Raw genomic sequence first — 22,716 nt, 5'->3', positions numbered from 1 at the left:
TTAATGAGTTAAATAAAATCTCTGACACATGTTAATTTTATAAAATAAAATATATATTTATGAGATGCATGATTTTATCTTTAAAAAACTATACCTTAACGATTCTGAAGGCTCCACAGAGACAACATACTGATTTATCCGACAAACCCAAGTCAAGTCGATTGTCAGAAAAGTGTAATTTATGGGTGGTTTAAACCTGGACACATTTTTCCTTGGTTTTTGGAGTGAATGCCAAGCAGCAATAAAACTTGAAAACTGCTAAATGTTGGTTTCTCTACTTTTACCTCCTCTATTAATTTTGGTTCTATTTCTGTTTCTATGCATGGCCATTAAGGTAGTCCCCCTTGTAGCAGCAGTGATTGAGAATTTGGTTTTATGGTCTCACCATTTGGTGACTCCTATAAATGGATGATTGAAATCTATTCTCTGTTGGGTAAGAAAAGACAGAGAATCTGGTTTCTTGGTTTTGTGAATTTATTTTTCTTATTGTCATTTTGAACCTAAATCAATGAAGAAGTTTTCCTTCCTCTAGGAAGGAAAATAGTTGTTTGTTTGTAGACTGAGTAGTTTTTTGTTTGTTTCTGTGTTTACTCTTACCATGTCACTGAAATTGTGGAGATGAAGCTGTATATTCTTTACGTGGTTGTGTGACTACGTGTCTGATCCACAAAGCCATTTACCTTGCTTTAAGAGTGTGAAATGTTTTCCTACTTCTGGAGGGTATTCATAAATTATATGACTGTAAGACCACCATGCAGAGTGGGCCTTTCTCAGGGCACACTGCAGATTCAGGGTGTCCCCCACCCTGTCTCTGCCCCTGGTGGGAGCAACACAAGAGCCCCTCATTCCCAACTCTGGTTTCACCAGGGCTCGGAGAGAACAGCCCTGACCACAGGCCTACAATAAACTTTGCTTTGCCAGAGGGGAGAAAAACCAACACACCAAAACACTTCTATTGTCTCTTAAATTAAAGGTGCTCTATTGATTTAGAGAGATTAAGTACTTACATAAATAGAATATTCCAAAAATTCACAGATAATAAGAAAATTTATCTTATGTTTTAAATATGCTACGCTAAAAAAATATTCTTCTTACAATTTTAAGAGTCAAAGTTCACACAGTTAAGGTAAACTTTTGGTAAATGAGACTAGCTTAATTATTTTGGTTAATAAGTAAATCAAGCCATGCTCTTTCTCTTATTTATCAATGTTAAGTAGGCAAATGCATTTTGCCTGGGTTTGTTTTTTCCTAAAATTATATAGATTAATTCATCAAAGAAGCTAATGCTATTCTTATATAATACTTAAGATTGTGAAAATCTAAAATTTGGTTCAATGAAATTGAATCATTATTCTGACAACTTTTAATTTCAATAGTAATTATGTTTGTAGAATGTTAGCTTGAAAATAATTTTCAAGATCTTAAAGTAATTTAAAATCTTGACGTTATTAAATTGGTTAATTAATGAACAATCATGGGAAACCTAGATGATTTCTAAGTAAGACAGAACACTGGATCACTGTTTACTAAACATAACTTTAAGCTAATTTACTTTGCCTATTATTTTAATATGCCATAGGGAGGATATATCTTTGGGTTGTGTTAACGAATATATTTTCATTTTTGCTCCATTAAGAAGGTAAAAAAGGGGATGTGTCTGCTCTACAAAGCTGTATTCTGTGTGTATATGAACTTGGCTAGTCTGCTAAAATGCTTACATATGATTTGTCAATTATCTATGTCCCCTAGTTTTCACTATGAGATAGACATTAATTATTTTCTTAAATGTTGGAGTAATAATGACAGACAAGTATAATTATGCATGTTCTCTCATTTTTCAAGGAAAAAAATTAAAGACATCCAATATTCAAAATATTTGGTCTCAGGACCCTTTATAATATTCTATATTATAGAGCTTTTGTTTATGTATGTGGCTTATGTCTATCAATGTTTACTGTGTCAGAAATTAAAACTAAGAAGTTAAAAATATTTATTTGGTGGTTCATCTGGAAATAGCAATGATACACTACTTCACGTTAACATAAGTAATTTATTGTTTATGTATTTTATAATTAAAAACTCTCTTTAATGTTCAGCTTAAGAGAAGTCAGGTAGATTCTCTTATTTGCTTCAGTATTCAGTCTGATGAGATCATACATCTTCCAATATTGGAAAACTTGCTATTCACTCATGAGAGAAGGAAAATAAAAAAGTCAGATAAAGACTTAGTTTTACTATAAGGATAGTTTTAACCTTGCAGACCTGCTTAAAGAATCTCAAGGACACTCTTGGATCTGCGGACCACTCTTAGTTCTAAAGTAAAGTGTCAGGTTGTTTCAAAACATTAAAAAAAAGCATAATAAAGGATAAAACTCTGAAAGTGACTTTGATTTGCCTTGGTTTATGATAATTGTGTTTGAAATGAAGCTGAGAAATATATTAAAATTTTAGTAAGTTTACTCAGTTTTGATGAGCTTACTTCTTGGGTTTACTGACTAATGCTTGCCCTATGATATGTAGTGTTTTTCTTTTTGTGTAATCTGCCTTTTTGTTTACTTTATTTTGTCTTTGATTATTTAAGGAAATAAAAAAGCATAGCAAGCAGGTTCTCTATGCTTGTTTTCAAATATTTTATTGTTGCTTTGAAAAATTAGGTAACCAAGAACTGTTTCTTAGATATCCATGATCTTAATCAAGGGCCCATTTTTTTTTGGACAACTCTTTTGATTTTGCCTTCTAAAGATCAGACCAAAATATAGAAAAAAAAATTGCAGAATATTTTTTAAGTCTAAGACTATGTTTGAAATTTCCTAGAGGGTTCCCAGAAAGTCATGAAGGTTTGTTCTTTTATCTTATAAAAAGAGACATTAGAAATAGGTTTGTTTGATGTTACCATTATAAGAATTTCATGGAAAGGAAGTTACTGTTACATCTGAGAAGAGAGGCTCACTGTGTGCTAGGTTAGATTCAGGCAGGTAAAATGTCATTAATATAATATTTCAGAAATTATATGCTTTATGGGAAGTGTCTGTCTGGTGATTTGACAATGCTTATACTGTCAATGATGTGTTTTCACCTGCAGGGAACACACTGACCCAAATTTTTTATGAAATTATTACATATTGTATCTGAATAGAGAGTCTTACTTTAATACCTTTTAATATCTATTTCCTAAGGAAAGTTACTGTTTTACTTTGATGCTGGTCTGAAGGCACTGCTGTGAGCTATAGTAAATAGTCTGTGTCTAGAACAAAGACAGATCCAGAGCACTAGGAAAAAGGACCATCACAGGAATTTTAAACAATTGATGCTTCAAAGACTAGTCTCTAGGGTATAGACCTCTGAGGTGATACAGCTTAGGTCACTTTTATACAGTACCAGTGGACTGAGTCAGGAAACCCAGGACTCTCTAGAATGGAAGCAGAAGGTTTTAAGAAAGCAGACTGCTAAGCCAAGATCTTGCATAACAAGAAACATAGGACTAAATGAAATAAGAGAGACAAAAAAATATTTTAACAAATTGTTTGTTTGGAATACTATTAGTTTTAATATTCTACTGCTTTATGGCCCTAGGAGCCATACTCAAGGTGACCTATATGATTAATTAATACCTTTGGTGCTAAATAATCAGGGCAAACCCATGAGACCAGCCCTTTTTTCTGATCATGTGGGGTGAGGGAGACACTGTTAGGAAGAATTGAAAGTGAAAGTTGCTCAATTGTGTCCGACTCTTTGCAACCCCATGGACAATACAGTCCATGGAATTCTCCAGGCCAGAATACTGGAGTAGGCAGCCTTTCCCTTCTCCAGGGGATCTTCCCAACCCAGGGATCGAACCCAGGTCTCCCACGTTGCAGGTGGATTCTTTACCAGCTGAGTCACAAGGGAAGCCCTAGGAAGAATTAAGAGGCTTTGAAATAGGAAGAAACAATTACTGGGTGTTCAGTCTAGGGTATCTTTAATGTTCATCTATACCTTTCATTGCCTTTGAGCTATTTCACAATTCTGTAGGTGGTGGAGAATTTATAGTAATGCATATAGTTCCTTAGCTTTTAGGGCAAAAAGCAGATACATAAAAAATGAAAACTTTTTGAAAAGGCTATGTGGAGCAGGAAGAGGTGGGGCTGGGGAGAGATTTTAAAGGAAGCAACTGTGAAGAGTCATTTCTCCTTGGCTGAGAAGAGGTTCGAGGTCTGTGGGTCCCACATGTGGCAGGGGCCCCTTCCCTCTGCTCTAAGGCTTCCAGCCTCCCCCTTGATCTCAGGGCTATTAGTATGGCCCCAAAATAGCAAAGACCTGAGATATATAGTAACATGACAAGGACACTCTAGATGTATCCAGTGAAGACTGGTGACCAGATGTGTATCTCCTTGATGCTCTGCTACCTCTCAAGCCCCTGCCTGTTTTTTAGTATAATTCCTGGAGGCAATTAATTCTGTAGTGCATTAAGTAAATTTCCTGCCAATTCCATAGCATAGGTGCTCATAAGTTTAAACAAGTAAATAAATCTCTTGCATACCTGAGTTTCTGTACTTAAAATTCATGTCTGCTACATAATGCTTCTGGATCTTTCTTTGACTTACTTCCCTGTGTTTTCAATGAGTGATTTTCAGACTCAGCCCTTGGGCTAAAACAGATCTTCTCTCTCTTATACTTTTCTTTCTTTCTGCTACTGAAGTACACGGGAATTCTTTTGAGGACTAGAGTTTGCAGGTTGGCAGGAGACTGCTGCATTGATGCTTTATCTCTTTCTTCCTGGTTCTTCTCTCATCTCATTCCCCCTCAAGGAGGTAGGAAGGACAATTATTAGTTCTTGGTGGCTCAGAAGGTAAATAGTCTGCCTCCAATGTAGGAGCCCTGGGTTCAAATCCCAGGTCAGGAAGATGCCCTGGAGAAGGGAATGGCAACCCACTCTAGTATTCTTGCCTAGAGAATTCCATGGACAGAGGAGCCTGGCAAGCTACAGTCCATAGGGTCACAAAGATTCGGGCACGACTGAGCAACTAACACTATGGAATACTCTGGGATGCCCAGTTCTTAAAATCGCTTTCTTAGTAAATTAAAGGATTACTGTCAGTATCTTACTACACAGAGAGTAAAATAAACAAAACCAATAGGCTTTACTATATTGGCTGTTTACCTGTGAGCAAATCCCTAGGATAAATGACATCTTTGTTAGCACTAATAAAGAAGGTTAAGATTGAGAGAGTTCTGGTCTTACCATACCTGAGCCACAACTGCCAAGCCTATGCTAACTACAAGCTTGCTGCCCCTTTAGAAGTCCTGGAAAAACAAACTTTCGGTCTGCCAAACTGTTATTGCCCCATAATTAAGTTCATTAGCAACCAAGAAAACTTTCACATGAAACACTCTCTAGAAATAATAAATATAACACTTAAGTACTCTTAACCTCAGGGTCTGCTCTTATGATGCTCAGAGCCCCTCAGGTAGTTTGATGGTAAGGCAAATTATTTTTTACAGCTTTGCGACAATGCAGGTCTCAGCCCCTAGGCTTTGTGATGGTGATCTTGGGAGAAAATGGCAGCCATCTGCCCAAGATCTCTAGGAGACTGAGGGAAGACTATCCCAGCAATCTGTCTGCTATATGGAGAATATCTATTAATATCTACACTTTAGCACCTTCACTCCTGGATTTAATTTGAGATGGTAAGCTGTCTGACCTATTGTACTGCATCCCTTTTAGAACGCTCAGGAATTTCTGAACCCCTGTGGATTTCCAGCTTCGTGGGGGTCTGGTTATGGATACAGGATGTCTACCAGACCACTGTTAATCAATCTTATGTTTCAAGAACCTCATTTTTTCATACCTTTTCCCCCATGGACACACCCCCTGATGTGATGATGACATCAGCACGACTGATACCCTCATTCAAGGCATTGAGTAAGTCATCTGGGCTGGAAAAAAAAAAAAAGACAAATTAACACACAAGGAAAAATTTTTATATATAGTGCCTGCTGAAAACTAAACCACCTGTTCAGTGAGTAGGCATTAACGTGAGCACAGCACCAAATTTTGTATGAAGTGGGAATCAAAAAGGTCTCCATGCAGTAGGAGCATAACTTGTGAAGAAAGAAACTTGTAAGTGCAGAAGTAGTGGTTACTGGTACTTTCATGGGCTTTTTGCTCTATATAACAAGGCGGTATAATGAGGGGACACAGTAAGGTTTAAGTAGGCTGTCTCACCCTCCCAGTTTGCCTAGGAATACCCCGGATTTAGTTTTATGTAACATGAAAGTTACATGTCCTAGGAAATTTCAGGCATACCAGGAAAATTGATCACTCAATTTCAGATTGATTCCCTTTAGAGGGAATATGACTTAATTTGGTTAGGCCTTAAGAAACGGGCTGATTTTTAAGTAGAGCATCATTTTATATTTTATCCAGGAGTGACAGAGGTAAGAAAAGAAACCTGAGATCTACCCAAGAGTCTATACAAGAGACAAAGTTGGGAGGTGCACAGCACAGAGATTAAGACTGTGAGCTCTGAACTCGGACTGCCTGAGTTTAAATCCTGGTGCTATGACCTGGGAGATGTAGAACCTTGGAAAAGTGATAAGTTGCTTAACTGTTCTTTGCCTTAGTTTTCCATCTATAAAGTGGGGATTCTATAAGGTTGTTATGTGGATTAAGTAACAGTACATATAAGTTTATGGAATAAAACCTTGTACAAAACAAGTTTTCTGGGAAGTTTGGCTGTTGCTGTTGATATTACTGGAAGTACTGAGAGAAGTTATCACCCAAACATACCCAACAACCTGGCAGAGTTCAGCTCTAACATATTTGGCAGTTTTTATTTAGGAGAATACCGATGCCTAACACAGAAGAATATCATAGATTGGACCTAAAATACATTCATAGAACTATATTTGAAAAGTCCAAATGGCTCAATAACCCATGGCTGGTTTCAGCCCAAATAGTTCCATTTACTATTAGGTTCTTTTCCTGAATCTAGACAGGACTCTCCTGCGCCCTAAGCACTGGCTGTCCATGAGTGTACTGGAGTTTGCTAGGCTTTGGTGAATGAACTCCCAAGAAGACAAAACAATAGTAAAAGTTGAAAAATGGCTGACATGAAGTTCAATCTACAACACAGAGATCCTTTGAATTCATCCAGTTAATTGCTTATGCAGCAAAAAATACCTGGGCATTTGATGAAGGAAGGACTTATGTGTAAACATTAAAAAAAATAAAGAAAAAAAAACCTAAAAAAAAAAATCCTGAAATGGATTTTGAAGTTAACTTGGTTAGGTGAACATCTTGGAAGAAATATATTCAAAATGGGTGTATTTAAAGTATTCTTGGACTGTGTATTTTGAACAGATTTTTCATCAATCTTTTTCATTTTGCTTTAAGGAAAAAAAGCAAATTATCCTCTGTATTGAAATACTATAAGATAAGAATGTGATGGATTCTTGATTACTATATGCCCAGCACTCTGGTCCCTCTGCCTTGCTGGATCATGAAGTTGAGCCAAATGGTTGGCCTATGCAGAAAACGGTAAGGCATTACAAACACAGGGTGATGTGGAATGTGGTTCAGGTGAATGGACAGTGACTATTATCAACACATAACAGAATTTTGTGCTAGTGTAAAGAGACATTAGCTAATTCCACCAATTTAACAATATTTCATTTGTAGCATGTTGACTACAGGGTGGTAAAGTCACTGGAAACAGTAGCAGTGACATACATATTGACATCTTTGTATATGGATAAAGTTTCTGTGACAGGCTAGCTGATGACCACAAATAAGCATACTTTTCAGTGATTTGTTTCCTTATTTATTGTTTTCATTTTATCTGGGAAAAATTTTTTCCTATTTTTGTAAAACTGAAGAGTCATCAACTTTCCACAGGAAAATTTCTAACTTGCAGAAACAAACTAAAAGGACTTTTATACCAAGCAAGTCCTTACTGTAATTTATTATGTTTCAAAGCATATGCTCAATGCTACTTTCTACTCTGAGGCTGGTGGATTCACAAAATCACTGAATCTTAAAGTCGGAAAGATCTGGGGGTCACTCAGAAGCACAGCTCTGAGCACTCGGGCTGGCGCTTCTCTGTCTTCCTCTGCCTACCTCTTTAACTCTACCTTCATTGCGTAGATCTACTAAGAGATCATAGCTTAGAGGGATAGGCAGCAAAGTGAGGCAACTGTCAGAGGATCTGTACCTTCATTCATATCGCATGATATAACTCCACTTGTTATTTCACAATAAATGTCTGAGGTAGATTGAACAGGTATGAATTATCCCTAGTTTACAGAAAAGGAGAACGCTATTCAGACGGGCAAAGTGGCATATTAAAGGCTAGGTGGAGCAGTACAGGGCAGAGCTAGGATTAGAACCTCTGCCTCCTTGTCAAGGGCCTAAGTAGAGTAATTGTCTAGTTTTTTTCAGGCACAAGACATGTCATAATAGGAAAGTTTTCAGCAGAATAGACCATTGTGCAAAAGCATCAAACAGAGGATGCTAAGGCAGCAGGTGAGGATCTGTCTGGGATGACAAGAAAAGTGCCTGTGTGGACATGTTAGTACATTTCTGGGGAATGAAACCAACCTAATTCTGAATCCTATATTCAGATGAAAACTAAATAAGATTTGACTAAACATAACTTAGGACTGCTTACAAGTCATAAATTTGCTCTCTTTTTTGTGAGTCATAATGTATTCTAAATGATGAAATATTTCTAACATAAGATAATAGTGTAACACCCATGTATCCATCTCTCAGATCTGATAAATGCTGATATTTTCCTGTATTTATTTTATATTCACTCACCTCAACCTTTTTACTGTTAAGAAATAAAAATTGAGTTTGCTTTCTAAGACTTGAGATTACTCTGAATAATGATAAAATATAGGTAGAAAAGATTATAATCATGGATATTACAGTAGGATAAAAATAATCCCTGATTTTATGTTTTGTTAAACAGAGAGCATAGCATATTAATTTTATTAAAAAGAGGAGAGCAAAATGAAAACACAATATGACCTTATATGTCTTATATATGACATTACTTCCTATATATAAGATCAATTGATATTTAAGAAATAAAATTAATGACAGTAATTCTCACATTTTAAAAGAACAACACACTCTCACACTTATGTGTTAGTTTTACAATTCTACAATGTAGGCAGGACAAGAGAGGTCAATGAAATTCACAAAGGCAGTGACAGATTCAAGGTCACCTACGTTCATTTTACTATTCTTTTAAACTACAGTAGTTATTCACATTGTGAAAGACACTTTGTTATATTATCTTTAGAAAAACAGCTATTTATCATTGTTATCTAAGAATATGTATCTAACTTGTGTATGCCAAATAGTGATGATCAATATCCAATAAATTGTACTTTTTACATTTGAAATACAGTCTCATCATTGACACTGGAAGGGATATGGAATTAAGCAGATTAAGCTTTACATATATATATATATATATATATATATATATGTCAGTTGCTTCCCTTTCCTCAAAGAGCAGCAGGTCTTAAAGGGATACTGTGATATCATTTAATTCTTAATTCATTAAAAACTGTAGTTTTAATTAGGTTTGGAGAGTGATTAACCATTTTTAAAGATAAATCTAATACTAGTATTAATCTTTATTTACTAACACTTTCTTTCCACTTTTACTTGAAATAAGTAACCTACCCATGGTTCTTTGAGAGTATCAATATTACATAAAAACATATAAAAGCAATGATTTAGTGCTAAATGCTAAAAATTTTAATGCTCAGTGACAGAAAACAGAAGTGTTAACTGAAGGCTTGAGTGTGTCAGGGCCTAGAATCAAGTTGTCTTTACTGCTGAGATGACCTGAAAAATGAACATCATTTTTTTGGGTCTCACTGTCCTTACTTTTAAAATGAAAATTTGGATTAGGTCCTTTCCATGTCTAACATTCACTGATTTAAAGTCCTTTCTATGACTAACATTCACTGATTTAAAGCACTAGAAGCTGACTGGCATCTAGTTTAAGACTGACAAAAGAGTATAAACCTAAGAATGTAAATAAATTTCAAGGATAAAGAGAAAATTTTACAAACTGTCAGACAGAAAGATTAGATTTACTAACAAAGAAAAAAGAATATTGGCTTTGGATTTCTTACCTACAACACTAAAAACTATAAAATAGTAGATTAACATCAATGTACTCTGAGAAAAAAGGCTTGCAACACCGAAATCCTATACCCAGTCAGACACTCTTCATCTATCAGTACAGAATAATAATATTCGTGAAAATGCAAAAATTTAGATAATAAATCAATAAATAATGTTAAAGAAAAAATGACTCTAAATGAAAAAAATGTAACCAGATCAGAGGTCTCAAGATGGGGGAAGATGAAGAGTAAACACTAGTAAAACACGCACATGCACACACTCACACGCATTTATAAAATATATAACTAAATCTAAATGAATAACAATCAAATAGAAGAGAAATTATATGTGCTAAAACATGGATTCCTCAGAAGTTGTAGAGGTATATACTACAAAAAAAGACTTAGTCTAGATTTAAAAGCATTATTTCAGCAATGCTTAGAAGTGGGGGGAGTGGAAGTAGCTGGGAGAAGTAAAAGTATTCTCAAAGTCTCAGTGATGTAGGAGGCACAGGGAGGAAATGGGAAGGCTGTGCAGGAGGGGTATAGTGAGCACCTTTAAAAAATAAAACAGTGGAGAAATGAATATTTGATTATTAGTATCAGAATTTGGAAGGAAGTATGAGGGGGATGGTAGAGTACCCCATACTTACCAAAATCATGAGTGAAGGGGAACCTGGATTAAACCAACAACAGAGAAAAGGACAAAGATAATAAAAGTTCTATTAATAGTAAAAATAAAGTAAGGTGGAAGGAAAAAATATCAAGGGAATATGGTAAAGCAAAATGAACTTCAAGCTAGGTTCAGGGTTACAGTAACTTGAGGCAAATGCAAGATTTAGTTTTTTAAAGCTCAAATCCCATTTGGATCTTATTTATAAGTGATACACTTAAAAGATATGAAAGAATATAAATAAAAGCTATGGTAAAAGGCACCAAGCTAATGTAAACATGCAAAAAATCAGGAATGGCATTTTGATGTCAAAGTGGAGTTTAAAGTCAAAAGAACTAAACAGAATAAAGAGAGGAAACAAGTTGTGATGAAAGGCAAATTTATAAAGCTGATAAAATAATATATGTCTGTCTCACAAGACATAGACTCATTTTATCTAGGCTTCTTGATTGTCCTGCCAACTCCTTGCACATTGTAGGCATTCAAAAAATGAACTGAATGAACCCTGGCCTCAACTTAATCTCTCGACAGTAGCTTTGGGAATGAACAGTATACAATATTTATAACTATAATGATACTATGGGCAAATAATATTATCTGTGGATGGAAGAGAAGATACTATGTAACATTTATATAATCATAAATAGCATTTCCTTTGAAAGGCTGTCATGTAGATGAGGGAGTTAATTTATTTGGTGTTGCTCATGAGGGCAGAATTAGAACTAATAGCTGAGAGAAACAGGGATAAAGACTTTGGCCTAGTGTAACAAAAAGAAAAAAATCCTTGTCATAACAGCCATCCAAGAATAAATGTGCTATCTCATTGAGGCAAATAGTATCTTTCTCAGTAAAAGTATCATATAAAAACCTGATGGCCAGCTGTTAGAAATTTTCTACTGAGTAAAAGAACAGATAATATCTATACTTCTCTCATTATTCCAAAAAATTGAGATGCAAGGAATGATTCTGAACTTATATACAAAGTCAGCATCATCTGATAGCAAAACAGTCAAAGATATTGCAAAAAAAGATTATAGGCCAAAATCACTGATGAATACAGACACACAACTCCTCAATGATACATAAGCAAACAGAATTCAACAATATACATCATGATCAAGTAGGATTTATTCCAGGGAGAAAAGGATGGTCTAATATCCACAAGTCAATTAATACAATATACCACATTAACAAGAAGAATAAAAATCATACAATCATCTCAATAGATGTAGAAAAAGCTTCTGACAAAATGCAATATCCACATATAATAAAAACTCTCAATAAAGTGGGGATAGAGGCTATGTACCTCAATATAATAAAGACCATATATGACAGACTTACAGTCAACATCATACTCAATGGTGGAAAGCTGAAAGCACTTCGAAGATCAGGAACGAAACAAGGATGTCCACTCTCACCACTTTAATTCAACATAGCATTGAACATCCTAGCTGCGGCAATCAGACAAGAGAAAGAAATAACAGGGATCCAAACTGGAAAAGAAAAACTGTCACTGTTTGCAAATGATGTGATACTATACATAGAAAATCCTAAAGATATCAGCCAAAAAAAAACCTATTAGAACTAATAAATGAATTCAGTAAAGTTGCAGGATACCAAGTTAATATATATAAGTCTGTTGTGTTTCTATACACTAACAACAAACAATCAGAAAGAGAAATTAAGAAAATAATCCCGTTTATAGTTGCATCAAAAAGAATAAAATACCTAGCAATAAACCCAAGGAGGTAAAAGACCTGTACTTGGAAAACTATAAAACACTGTTGAAAGAAACTGAAGATGACACAAGCAGAAGGATACACCAACTGTGTTCATGGACTGGAGAATTAATATGGTTAAAATTACTGTATTACCCAAGGCAATCTACATATTTCATGTAATCCCTATCAAAATAACAATGGCATTTTTCACAGAACTAGAATAATTTTAAAATTTGTATGAAAACACAAAAGGCCATGAAAAGCCAAATCAATGTTAAGAAAGAAGAACAAAGTTGGAGGTATCAAGCACCCTAATTTCAAAACTACAGCAATCAAAACTGTATGGTACTGGCACAAAAACAGACCCACAGATCAATGGAACAACACAGGGAGCCCAGAAATAAATCCACATATTTATGGTCAATTAATCTATGACAAAGGAGGCAAGAATATACAATGAAGAAAAGATAGTCTCTTCAACGAATGGTGTTGGGACAACTGGACAGTTATTTGCAGAAGAATCAAACTTGTCCAATTTCTTACATGATATACAAAATCAAACTAAAGATGGGTTAAAAACTTATGTGTAAGTCCAGAAACTGTTAAACTCCTAGAAGAAAACATGGTCAGAATGCTCTTTTACATCAGTTTTAGCAATATTTTTTTTGAATATGTCTCCTCAGGCAAATGAAACAAAAAACAAAAATAAACAAGGGGGACTATATCAAACTAAAAAGCTTTTGCACAAAGAAGAAAACTATCAACAAAATGAAAAGGCAGACTATTGAATGGGAGAAAATGTTTACAAAATGATAAGACCAATAAGGGGTTAATAGCCAATATACATAAACAACTCATACAATTCAGTATCAAACAAACAAACAAGCAAACAAACAAACCAAATAACCTGGTTTAAAAATGGCAGATGACTTGCATAGATATTTTCCCAAAGAAGACATTTAGATAGCCAACAGGCACATGAAAAGAAGCTCAGGCTAGCTAATTGTCACAGAATTGCAAGTCAAACCACAATGAAGTATCAACTCACATCTGCCAGAATGGCTATTATAAAAAGGACAATGGTTATCAAAAAAAATAACAAGTGTTGGCAAGAATATGGAGAAAAGGAGGCTCTTCTGTAGTGCTGGTGGGATGTAAATTGGTGCAGCCACTATGGAAGACATCTTGGAGCTTTCTTAAAAAATTAAAAATACAACTACCATATGATCCACCAATTCCACTTCTGTGTATATTTCCAAAGAATATTTCCAAGGAATATTTTGTATACAAGAAATCTTGTATATTTCCAAGAAATATTTTGAAAAGATACATGTACCGCTATGTTCACTGTAGCACTATCCACAATAGTGAAGACAGGTAAGCAACTGAAGTGTCCACTGATAGATGACTGGATAAATAGAAGAGGCAGTATGTATACAGTGTGTGTGGAATATTACTCAGCCATAAAAATGAATAAAATCTTGCCATTTGTGACAACATAGATAGACCTACATGGGATTATGCTAAGTGAAATTAGTCAGACAGAGAAAGACAAATACAGTGTGATTTCCCTTATATGTGGAATCTAAAAAACAAGACAAATGAACAAACACATCAGAAACAGAGTTACAGATACAGAGAACAAACAGGTGATTGCTAGAGGGGAGGAGATGGGGGAATGAATGAAATAGGTGAGGGAAATTAAGAGGTACAAACTTATAAAATAAATGAGTCACAGGGAGGAAATGTACAGTATGGGAATACAGTCAATAATAATGTAATATATTTGTATGATGACAGATGGTAACTAACATTGTGGTGATCATTTTGTAATGTATAGAAATACTGAGTCACTATGTTGTATAATAGGAGCTAACACACTGTTGTAGATCAATTACAGTTCAATAAACCAACCAACCAACCCATGAAAAGAGAGATCAGACTTGTGATCACCAGAGGCAGGTGGCAGGGGGGAAGAGGGATTGGATAAGGCAGTGGAAAGGTACCAACTTCCAGTTAAAAGATAAATAAGTACTAGGGATGTAATGTTCAACATGATTAATTAACATTGCTGTATGTTATATATGCAAGTTCTTAGGAGAGTAAATCCTTAGACCTCTCATCACAAGAAAAAATTTTTTTCATTTTGTATCTACACAAGATGATGGTCACTAAATTTATTGTGGCAATCATTTCAAGATGTATGTAAGTCAAAAGATTTTTTTTTATTGCTCAATATATATTTATTGAATTGATTTTATAGTGTTGTCTTTTTTCTTTCTTTTTTTTTTCATTTATTTTTATTAGTTGGAGGCTAGTTACTTTACAATATTGTAGTGATTTTTGTCATAATTTACATGAATCAGCCATGAATTTACATGTATTCCAATCCCGATCCCCCCTCCCACCTCCCTCTCTACCCGATCCCTCTGGGTCTTCTCAGTGCACCAGGCCCGAGCACTTGTCTCATGCATCCAGCCTGGGCTGGCGATCCGCCCCACCCTAGATAATATACATGTTTCGATGCTGTTCTCTCGAAACATCCCACCCTCACCTTCTCCCACAGAGTCCAAAAGTCTGTTCTGTACATGTGTCTCTTTTTCTGTTTTGCATATAGGGTTATCATTACCATCTTTCTAAATTCCATATATGTGTGTTAGTATGCTGTAATGGTCTTTATATTTCTGGCTTACTTCACTCTGTATAATGGGCTTCAGTTTCATCCATCTCATTAGAACTGATTCAAATGAATTCTTTTTAATGGCTGAGTAATATTCCATGGTGTATATGTACCACAGCTTCCTTATCCATTCATCTGCTGATGGGCATCTAGGTTGCTTCCATGTCCTGGCTATTATAAACAGTGCTGCGATGAACATTGGGGTGCATGTGTCTCTTTCGGATCTGGTTTCCTCAGTGTGTATGCCCAGGAGTGGGATTGCTGGGTCATATGGCAGTTCTATTTCCAGTTTTTTAAGGAATCTCCACACTGTTTTCCATAGTGGCTGTACTAGTTTGCATTCCCACCAACAGTGTAAGAGGGTTCCCTTTTCTCCACACCCTCTCCAGCATTTATTGCTTGTAGACTTTTGGATAGCATCCATCCTGACTGGCGTGTAATGGTACCTCATTGTGGTTTTGATTTGCATTTCTCTGATAATGAGTGATGTTGAGCATCTTTTCATGTGTTTGTTAGCCATGTCTTCTTTGGAGAAATGTCTGTTTAGTTCTTTGGCCCATATTTTGATTGGGTCATTTATTTTTCTGGAATTGAGCTACAGGAGTTGCTTGTATATTTTTGAGATTAATCCTTTGTCTGTTGCTTCATTTGCTATTATTTTCTTCCAATCTGAGGGCTGTCTTTTCACCTTGCTTATAGTTTCCTTTGATGTGCAAAAGCTTTTAAGTTTCATTAGGTCCCATTTGTTTATTTTTGCTTTTGTTTCCAATATTCTGGGAGGTGGGTCATAGAGGATCCTGCTGTGATTTATGTTGGAGAGTGTTTTGCCTATTTTCTGCTCTAGGAGTTTTATAGTTTCTGGTCTTACATTTAGATCTTTAATCCATTTTGAATTTGTTTTTGTGTATGGTGTTAGAAAGTGTTCTAGTTTCATTCTTTTACAAGTGGTTGACCAGTTTTCCCAGCACCACTTGTTAAAGAGGTTGTCTTTCATTGTATATCCTTGCCTCCTTTGTCGAAGATTTTTTTTATTGGAGTAGATTTACAATGTTGTGGTAGTTTCAGTGGTACAGTAAAAATGACTCAGTTATATAACTCATAAATCCACTCTATTTTAGATTCTTTTCCCATAAAGATTATTACAGAGTTTTGAGTAGACTTCCTTGTGCTATACAGTAGGTCCTTACTAGTTAACTAGCCTTATAGATCAATTCTAATGTCCCAACTTATCCCTCCTCCCCTTCCCCCTTATACCTAAAAGCTTGTTTTCGACATCTGTGACTCTATTTCTATTTTGTAAGTAAGTTCGCCATTTTTTTAGATTCCATATATAAGCAATATCATATGATATTTGTCTTTCCCTGTCTGACTATACTTTACTCAGCATGACAATTTCTAGGTCTATCCATGGTGCTGCAAATGACATTATTTCATTCTTTTTTATGGCTAAGTAATATTCCATTATATATATGTGTGTGTGTGTGTGTGTGTGTGTGTGTATCCCACATCTTCTTTATCCAGTCCTCTGTTGATGGACATTTAGGTTGTTTCTATGTCCTGGCTATTGTAAACAGTGCTGTGATGAACATGTAGCACTATTTACAACAGTGCATGTATTACTTCATACTGGTCAGAATGGCATCATCAAAAATCTACAAACAATAAATGCTGGAGAGGGTGTGGAGAAAAGGGAACCCTCTTACACTGTTGGTGGGAATGCAAATTGGTAAATCATTATGGAGAACAGTATGCAGGTTTCTTATAAAACTAAATATAGACCTATCATAAGTCACATGATTATACTGTATAACTTAAAATTATATAGTGCTGTATGTCAGTTATATCTCAATAAAACTGGAAAAAACTGCATTTGTCTTAACTCACTATAATCCTGATTCTGGCACAATTTTTTTTTTGCTTTACCATGTAGTCTACTGCAAAGTCAAAACAAAGACAGACCCTTTACCCAAGATTAGTTTTTATGGATTTCAGACAGAGTATTCAGAATGCAAATGCAGTTTTATTTTAAAATATTTAATATAAACACACAGATGGACAACAACTGCTAATTAGTTTCTTGTTTCATCTGTTATACCAACTGTGAGCTGTATCATTTTAAGAAGAGTGAAGATGACAGTAGGAGGGTGAGAAGAAATTCTAGGATTTGGAGATGAAAGAATAATGGCTGTTGATCATACCGAGATTACAAAAAAGATAGTTAAAGATAAACTAATCATATACTAATTTCTTCAGAAGTCAAGGAAGGATAAATTCCTGAATTATAAATACTTCCTGGGTGTCTATTTCAGGTACAGGATCAAACTGTATATTCATATAGTGATCATTTAGTTCTCCTTCATTCTCACTGGGTTTTTAAAGACTATGGAATCATATAAAAATAGAACAAAGTATGGTTACCACCTTTATGCTTACAAATCAGTGCAGAAAACATATGAAAAAATTTAGAAAGATGAATAAGAGGAGCAATTAAATTAACACTGATTGATTTAATTTAAATATATTAATTAAAATGAAAATACATATGAAAAGAAATGTTACAAATGTCGAGTAGAAGAGAATGATCAGAATTGGCCTGGAATAATTAGGAAAGGCTTTCTGGACATATTGCTTTTTATGAGGTCCAGGTCATATGAGAAAAAATTTCTAAAATTACAGTAGTATCTAGAGGTAATTCTCCGAAGAAACAGTCATGTCAACTGTAATAGCAACTCCTAAGGATTAAAAAAGGCAAATGTAGAATGAAAAAGTCTGTCATTAAGAGTAGGAAGACTCTTTTGTCAATACCATAACATTTGTTACAATAAAAAATATTTTTGGTTAGCCAATAGAAAATAAGTGATCAGAAAATAAATCTATTATGTTGACTTAAAATTAAAACTTTGTATTTTGAACAGAAAAGGGTATTTATTCCATAAGGGAAGCTGGTAGTTTATAAAGAGCATATGAACCGATTAAATCCAGATCTAAATTCTGACTGATATATATGAGATTTCTAGTTCTATAAATTAAGCACTAGGAAGCTAGGATATGTTTGGTTCACAAATTGGAGGATGTTAAGGCCCTGGGCTTTGCTCAAATAATCACTGTACTGTTAAGTCTAGCTTGTTAATTCCTGCTAAATGTGCCAGTTTTAAAAGAATCCAATTTGCTATCTTACTGCTTATTCCTCTTGTTTCATGCTTTAATTCAAGGAGGCAGCTTCATAAATTGGCAGCAGTAGGATCAGGAAATTTAAATCCAAAACATCAATTTATGACAGAACCAAGCAAGCCCAGCATGATTTGAATGAGGTAGGCTTATGGGATGGCAATTTTCCAGAAAGGGGAATTCTTTTCTTAATTAAGGGAATTTCCCAGCCCTCCAGCCCCTGAAAGGCTAGAACAGAAAGTACAAGTCAGCAGTTTGAAAGCTACATTTACCAAGCTGTTTCAAAACTGATGTAGAAATATAAGCAGCTCAATAGTTAAACTCAGTTTTAGGAATGATATAAATTCAATTGATGCTGAACTTCATTAAAGAAAAAATTTCTCCAAGTGGATTTTGTATATTTGAACCATGATCACTGCTTGTTATATTTAAGAGGTAAATGTTTAAGATCACCCAAAGCCAGTGGGATAACTCTCCAACTTTTAACATTAGAAGCTTCCTAAATCTATTTGGAATTCTGCTTCCCCATCCTACCCCACATTCTTCAGAAATATAAAATGAATCATCCTGGGTATAAAGCTTTTCATTGTGCTTTTTTTTTTGCGATGTGCCTCAGTTACTAATTCAGTTTTGTTGTCAGAGACATATTTTCTGATCTACTCCCACGGCTAAGGTTTTTGTACCCACTTTGAGGGAACCCTGTAAGATTTTTCTGGATAGTTGCACAGTTGGAAGTTTCTAGGTACCATGGAAAAGGAGGGTGGTATAGGATAAGAAGGCAGGGTTGTATAATCTAGAGGAGGTACTCCTACTAAGGCATAGGATTACCAAGACAAATCTTATCCTGGCTTTTATGGAGATGGCTTTTGTTAGTGTGATGGGAAAGAAAACAACTCTGGCTCAATAGGAACAAATCCTTTTCCCACCCTGTTTAGGCCACATCAGGACCCTGAGGGAAAAGAGGAAAATGTAAAAATAGAGAAGCACATATATGCCAAATGCCTAATATCTTAACCAAGTCTGGCCGCAACAGTCGTGGCTGGCACGCACAGCACTCTGTACTTATGTACATATGCAACCATCCTCATTTGTCTAAGACTTTCTCCACAGTAGGAAACAATAGTTCATGCTGCCTAGGAGGACAAGAGGAGGCTAACAGGTTTTTGAACCAGTCATGGGGAAAAGAAGACTAGGATACCTACTGTTCCATATTCAAAGTAGAAATAGGATGGCGCTTAGAAGTACTTCAGCCCTGTAAACACCCACTAATTTGTACCTGTTTGACATCCCCAGGTTTGACCAGTTTCATATTCAGGCTATATTCGGTATTCCCCTCTTTCCTTTCCTATTACTTCCTGGAATTCATTGAGTAGCTACCATGTGCTGGCAATATTCTAAATGCTAAGTATAAAGCCATGAACAATTTGTTTCACATGCCTACCACCAAGCAGTTAAAGACAGCAGTTATTTTATTTATCATTTTACCCCCGTTTTCACTATAGCTCTGCATACATCAGACACTCAATAAATGGTCATAAAATGAATAAAATAGAAATTTAAAAGCTATCAAATAATTGTAGGTATATGGCAAGATCTAGTTATAAAGATCTTCATCAATCACTCACAATTGAGAAAGATTAGGGAACAATCTAATGTCTGTCAACAAGGGGTTGTATCCATCAGTCAAATTCTACTTTTTACTATATAATAATATGTATGCAGGTCAGGAAGCAACAGTTAGAACTGGACACAGACTGGTTCCAAATAGGAAAAGGAGTATGTCAAGGCTGTATAATGTCACCGTGCTTATTCAACTTATATGCAGGGTACATCATGAGAAATGCTGGGCTGGATGAAGCACAAGCTGGAATCAAGATGGCTGGGAGAAATATCAATAACCTCAGATATGCAGATGACACCACCCTTATGGCAGAAAGTGAAGAAGAACTAAAGAACCTCTTGATAAAAGTGAAAGAGGAGAGTGAAAAAGTTGGCTTAAAACTCAACATTCAGAAAACTAAGATCATGGCGTCTGGTCCCATCACTTCATGGCAAATAGATGGAGAAACAGTGGCAGACTTTATTTTGGGGGGCTCCAAAATCACTGCAGATGGTGACTGCAGCCATGAAATTAAAAGACGCTTGCTCCTTGGAAGAAAAGTTATGACCAACCTAGACAGCATATTAAAAAGCAGAGACATTACTTTGCCAACAAAGTTCCGTCCAGTCAAGGCTATGGTTTTTCCAGTAGTCATGTATGGACATGAGAGTTGGACCATAAAGAAGGCTAAGCACCAAAGAATTGATGCTTTTGAACTGTGGTGTTGGAGAAGACTCTTGAGAGTCCCTTGGACTGCAAGGAGATCAAACCAGTCCATCCTAAAGGAAATCAGTCCTGGCTGTTCATTAGAAGGACTGATGCTGAAGCTGAAACTCCAATACTTTGGCCACCTCATGCAAAGAGTTGACTCATTGGAAAAGACCCTGATGCTGGGAGGGATTGGGGGCAGGAGGAGAAGGGGATGACAGAGGATGAGATGGCTGGATGGCATCACCGACTCAATGGACATGAGTTTGAGTAAAGTCTGGGAGTTGGTGATGGACAGGGAGGCCTGGCGTGCTGCGATTCATGGGGTCGCAAAGAGCCGGACACAACTGAGTGACTGAACTGAACTGAACTGATGGTAGAGGAAAAGGAGAAAGATCCTAGAGTTAGACAGGCCTGGGTTGGACTTCCTATTTTGTCTTCTCCATTCTCTCCTACTCCTGAAGACACTATGAACTTGGTATAATAAATTACCCAAAGGTAATAAATGCTGCAAAAGTGGCTCTAGTAGTTGTGGGAGGAAAGATAAAAGAAGAGATTATAATAGGAAAGGGTAAGACTCTGAACAACTTATTTAATTTTTTTGAGCTTCAGTAGTATTGGGTTGGCCAAAAATTTCATTTGTCTCATGGGTTTTTCCACCCCACTCCAGTATTCTTGCCTGGAAAATCCCATGGATAGAGGAGCCTGGTGGGCTGCAGTCCATGGGGTCTCTAAGAGTCAGACATGATTGAGCGACTTCACTTTCACTTTTCACTTTCACGCACTGGAGAAGGAAATGGCAACCCACTCCAGTGTTCTTGCCTGGAGAATCCCAGGGACGGGGGAGCCTGGTGGGCTGCCATCTATGGGGTCGCACAGAGTCGGACATGACTGAAGCGACTTAGCAGCAGCAGCAGCAGCGACATGGGTTATTCCAAAACGTCTTGTGGAAAAACCCAAAAGAACTTTTTGGCTAACCCAATATTATATACAAAATGAGGATAAAAGACACTTATCTGGATCTGTTGTACTATGAGGCCTAAATAAGACAAGTGGAAAAATTGCAGTATAGGGTTATATATATAGTAGGTAGTAAGTAAAGATTCGTGTCTCTTCCCAGGTAAAGACTGACAAGTTTGGAGTGAGGAGGCTGGAGGTAATGGGTATGGATTAGCTGGGGAGGAAAGGGGAGTGAAATGGAATTGAAATCTTCTTTGTAGCTCTTACTAATAACTATCTTATTCATCTCTGTAGTACCAAGTGAAATGAAAGTTGTTCAGTCATGTCTGACTCTTTGCGACCACATGGACTGTAGCCTGCCAGGCTCCTGTGTCCATGGGATTCTCCAGGCAAGAATACTGGAGTGGGTTGCCATGTCCTTCTCCAGGGGATCTTCCTGACCTGGGATCGAACCTGTATCTCCTATGGCTCTAGCATTGCAGGCAGAATAACGCCTGAGCCCCTGGGGAGTGTGTTTACCCATATAAAATAAAACCCCAATTCTGCCATAAGTACATAATTTGCACCATGGAAAAATCATATTGGTAGCAGAATAGATGGTGAGTTGGAAGAGAACAAGATTTGAAGCAGGGAGGCCAGTTAAGAGGCTAGTCTCACATGTCTAAACAAAAAGTAAATGGAACCCCAAACTAAGCCAGGATGGTAGACAGGACGAGAGGAAAGTATAAGAAATGCTGATGGAAGAAATTGTAAGGGATTTAAATGCAGGAGTGAGTGAGAGCTAGAAGTTTTCCATTCAGGTTTTTCCTGGCTTGGGAGACTGGGTGGCTGGTGTGGGCAGTTGCTGAGCCAGAAAACTCAGTTTAGTTCAGTTCAGTTGCACAGTCGTGTCCGACTCTGTGATCCCACGGACTGCAGCACGCCAGGCATCTCTGTCTATTACCAACTCCCAGAGTTTACTCAAACTCATGTCCATTGAGTCGGTGATGCCATCCAACCATCTCATCCTCTGTCGTCCCCTTCTCCTCCCGCCTTCAATCTTTCCCAGCATCAGGGTCTTTTCAGATGAGTCAGTTCT

The 22,716-nt window shown here is 36.3% G+C and overlaps 1 protein-coding gene across 8 annotated transcripts in view; it reads right to left on the bottom strand.

The window, feature by feature from the left end:
• Positions 1–22,716, bottom strand: part of GPHN (gephyrin) — a 524,662-nt gene that overhangs the window by 22,264 nt on the left and 479,682 nt on the right. For all 8 annotated transcript variants that reach the window (XM_043472320.1, XM_043472318.1, XM_043472321.1 and 5 more), the window contains one exon: positions 5,829–5,916. In XM_043472320.1, the coding sequence (XP_043328255.1) occupies positions 5,829–5,916 (88 nt within the window). The remainder of the gene's footprint in view (positions 1–5,828; positions 5,917–22,716) is intronic.

Source organism: Cervus canadensis, chromosome 6 (genome assembly GCF_019320065.1).
Source record: "Cervus canadensis isolate Bull #8, Minnesota chromosome 6, ASM1932006v1, whole genome shotgun sequence".
Lineage (NCBI taxonomy): Eukaryota > Metazoa > Chordata > Mammalia > Artiodactyla > Cervidae > Cervus > Cervus canadensis.
This window is presented reverse-complemented; position numbering and strand designations above follow the sequence as displayed.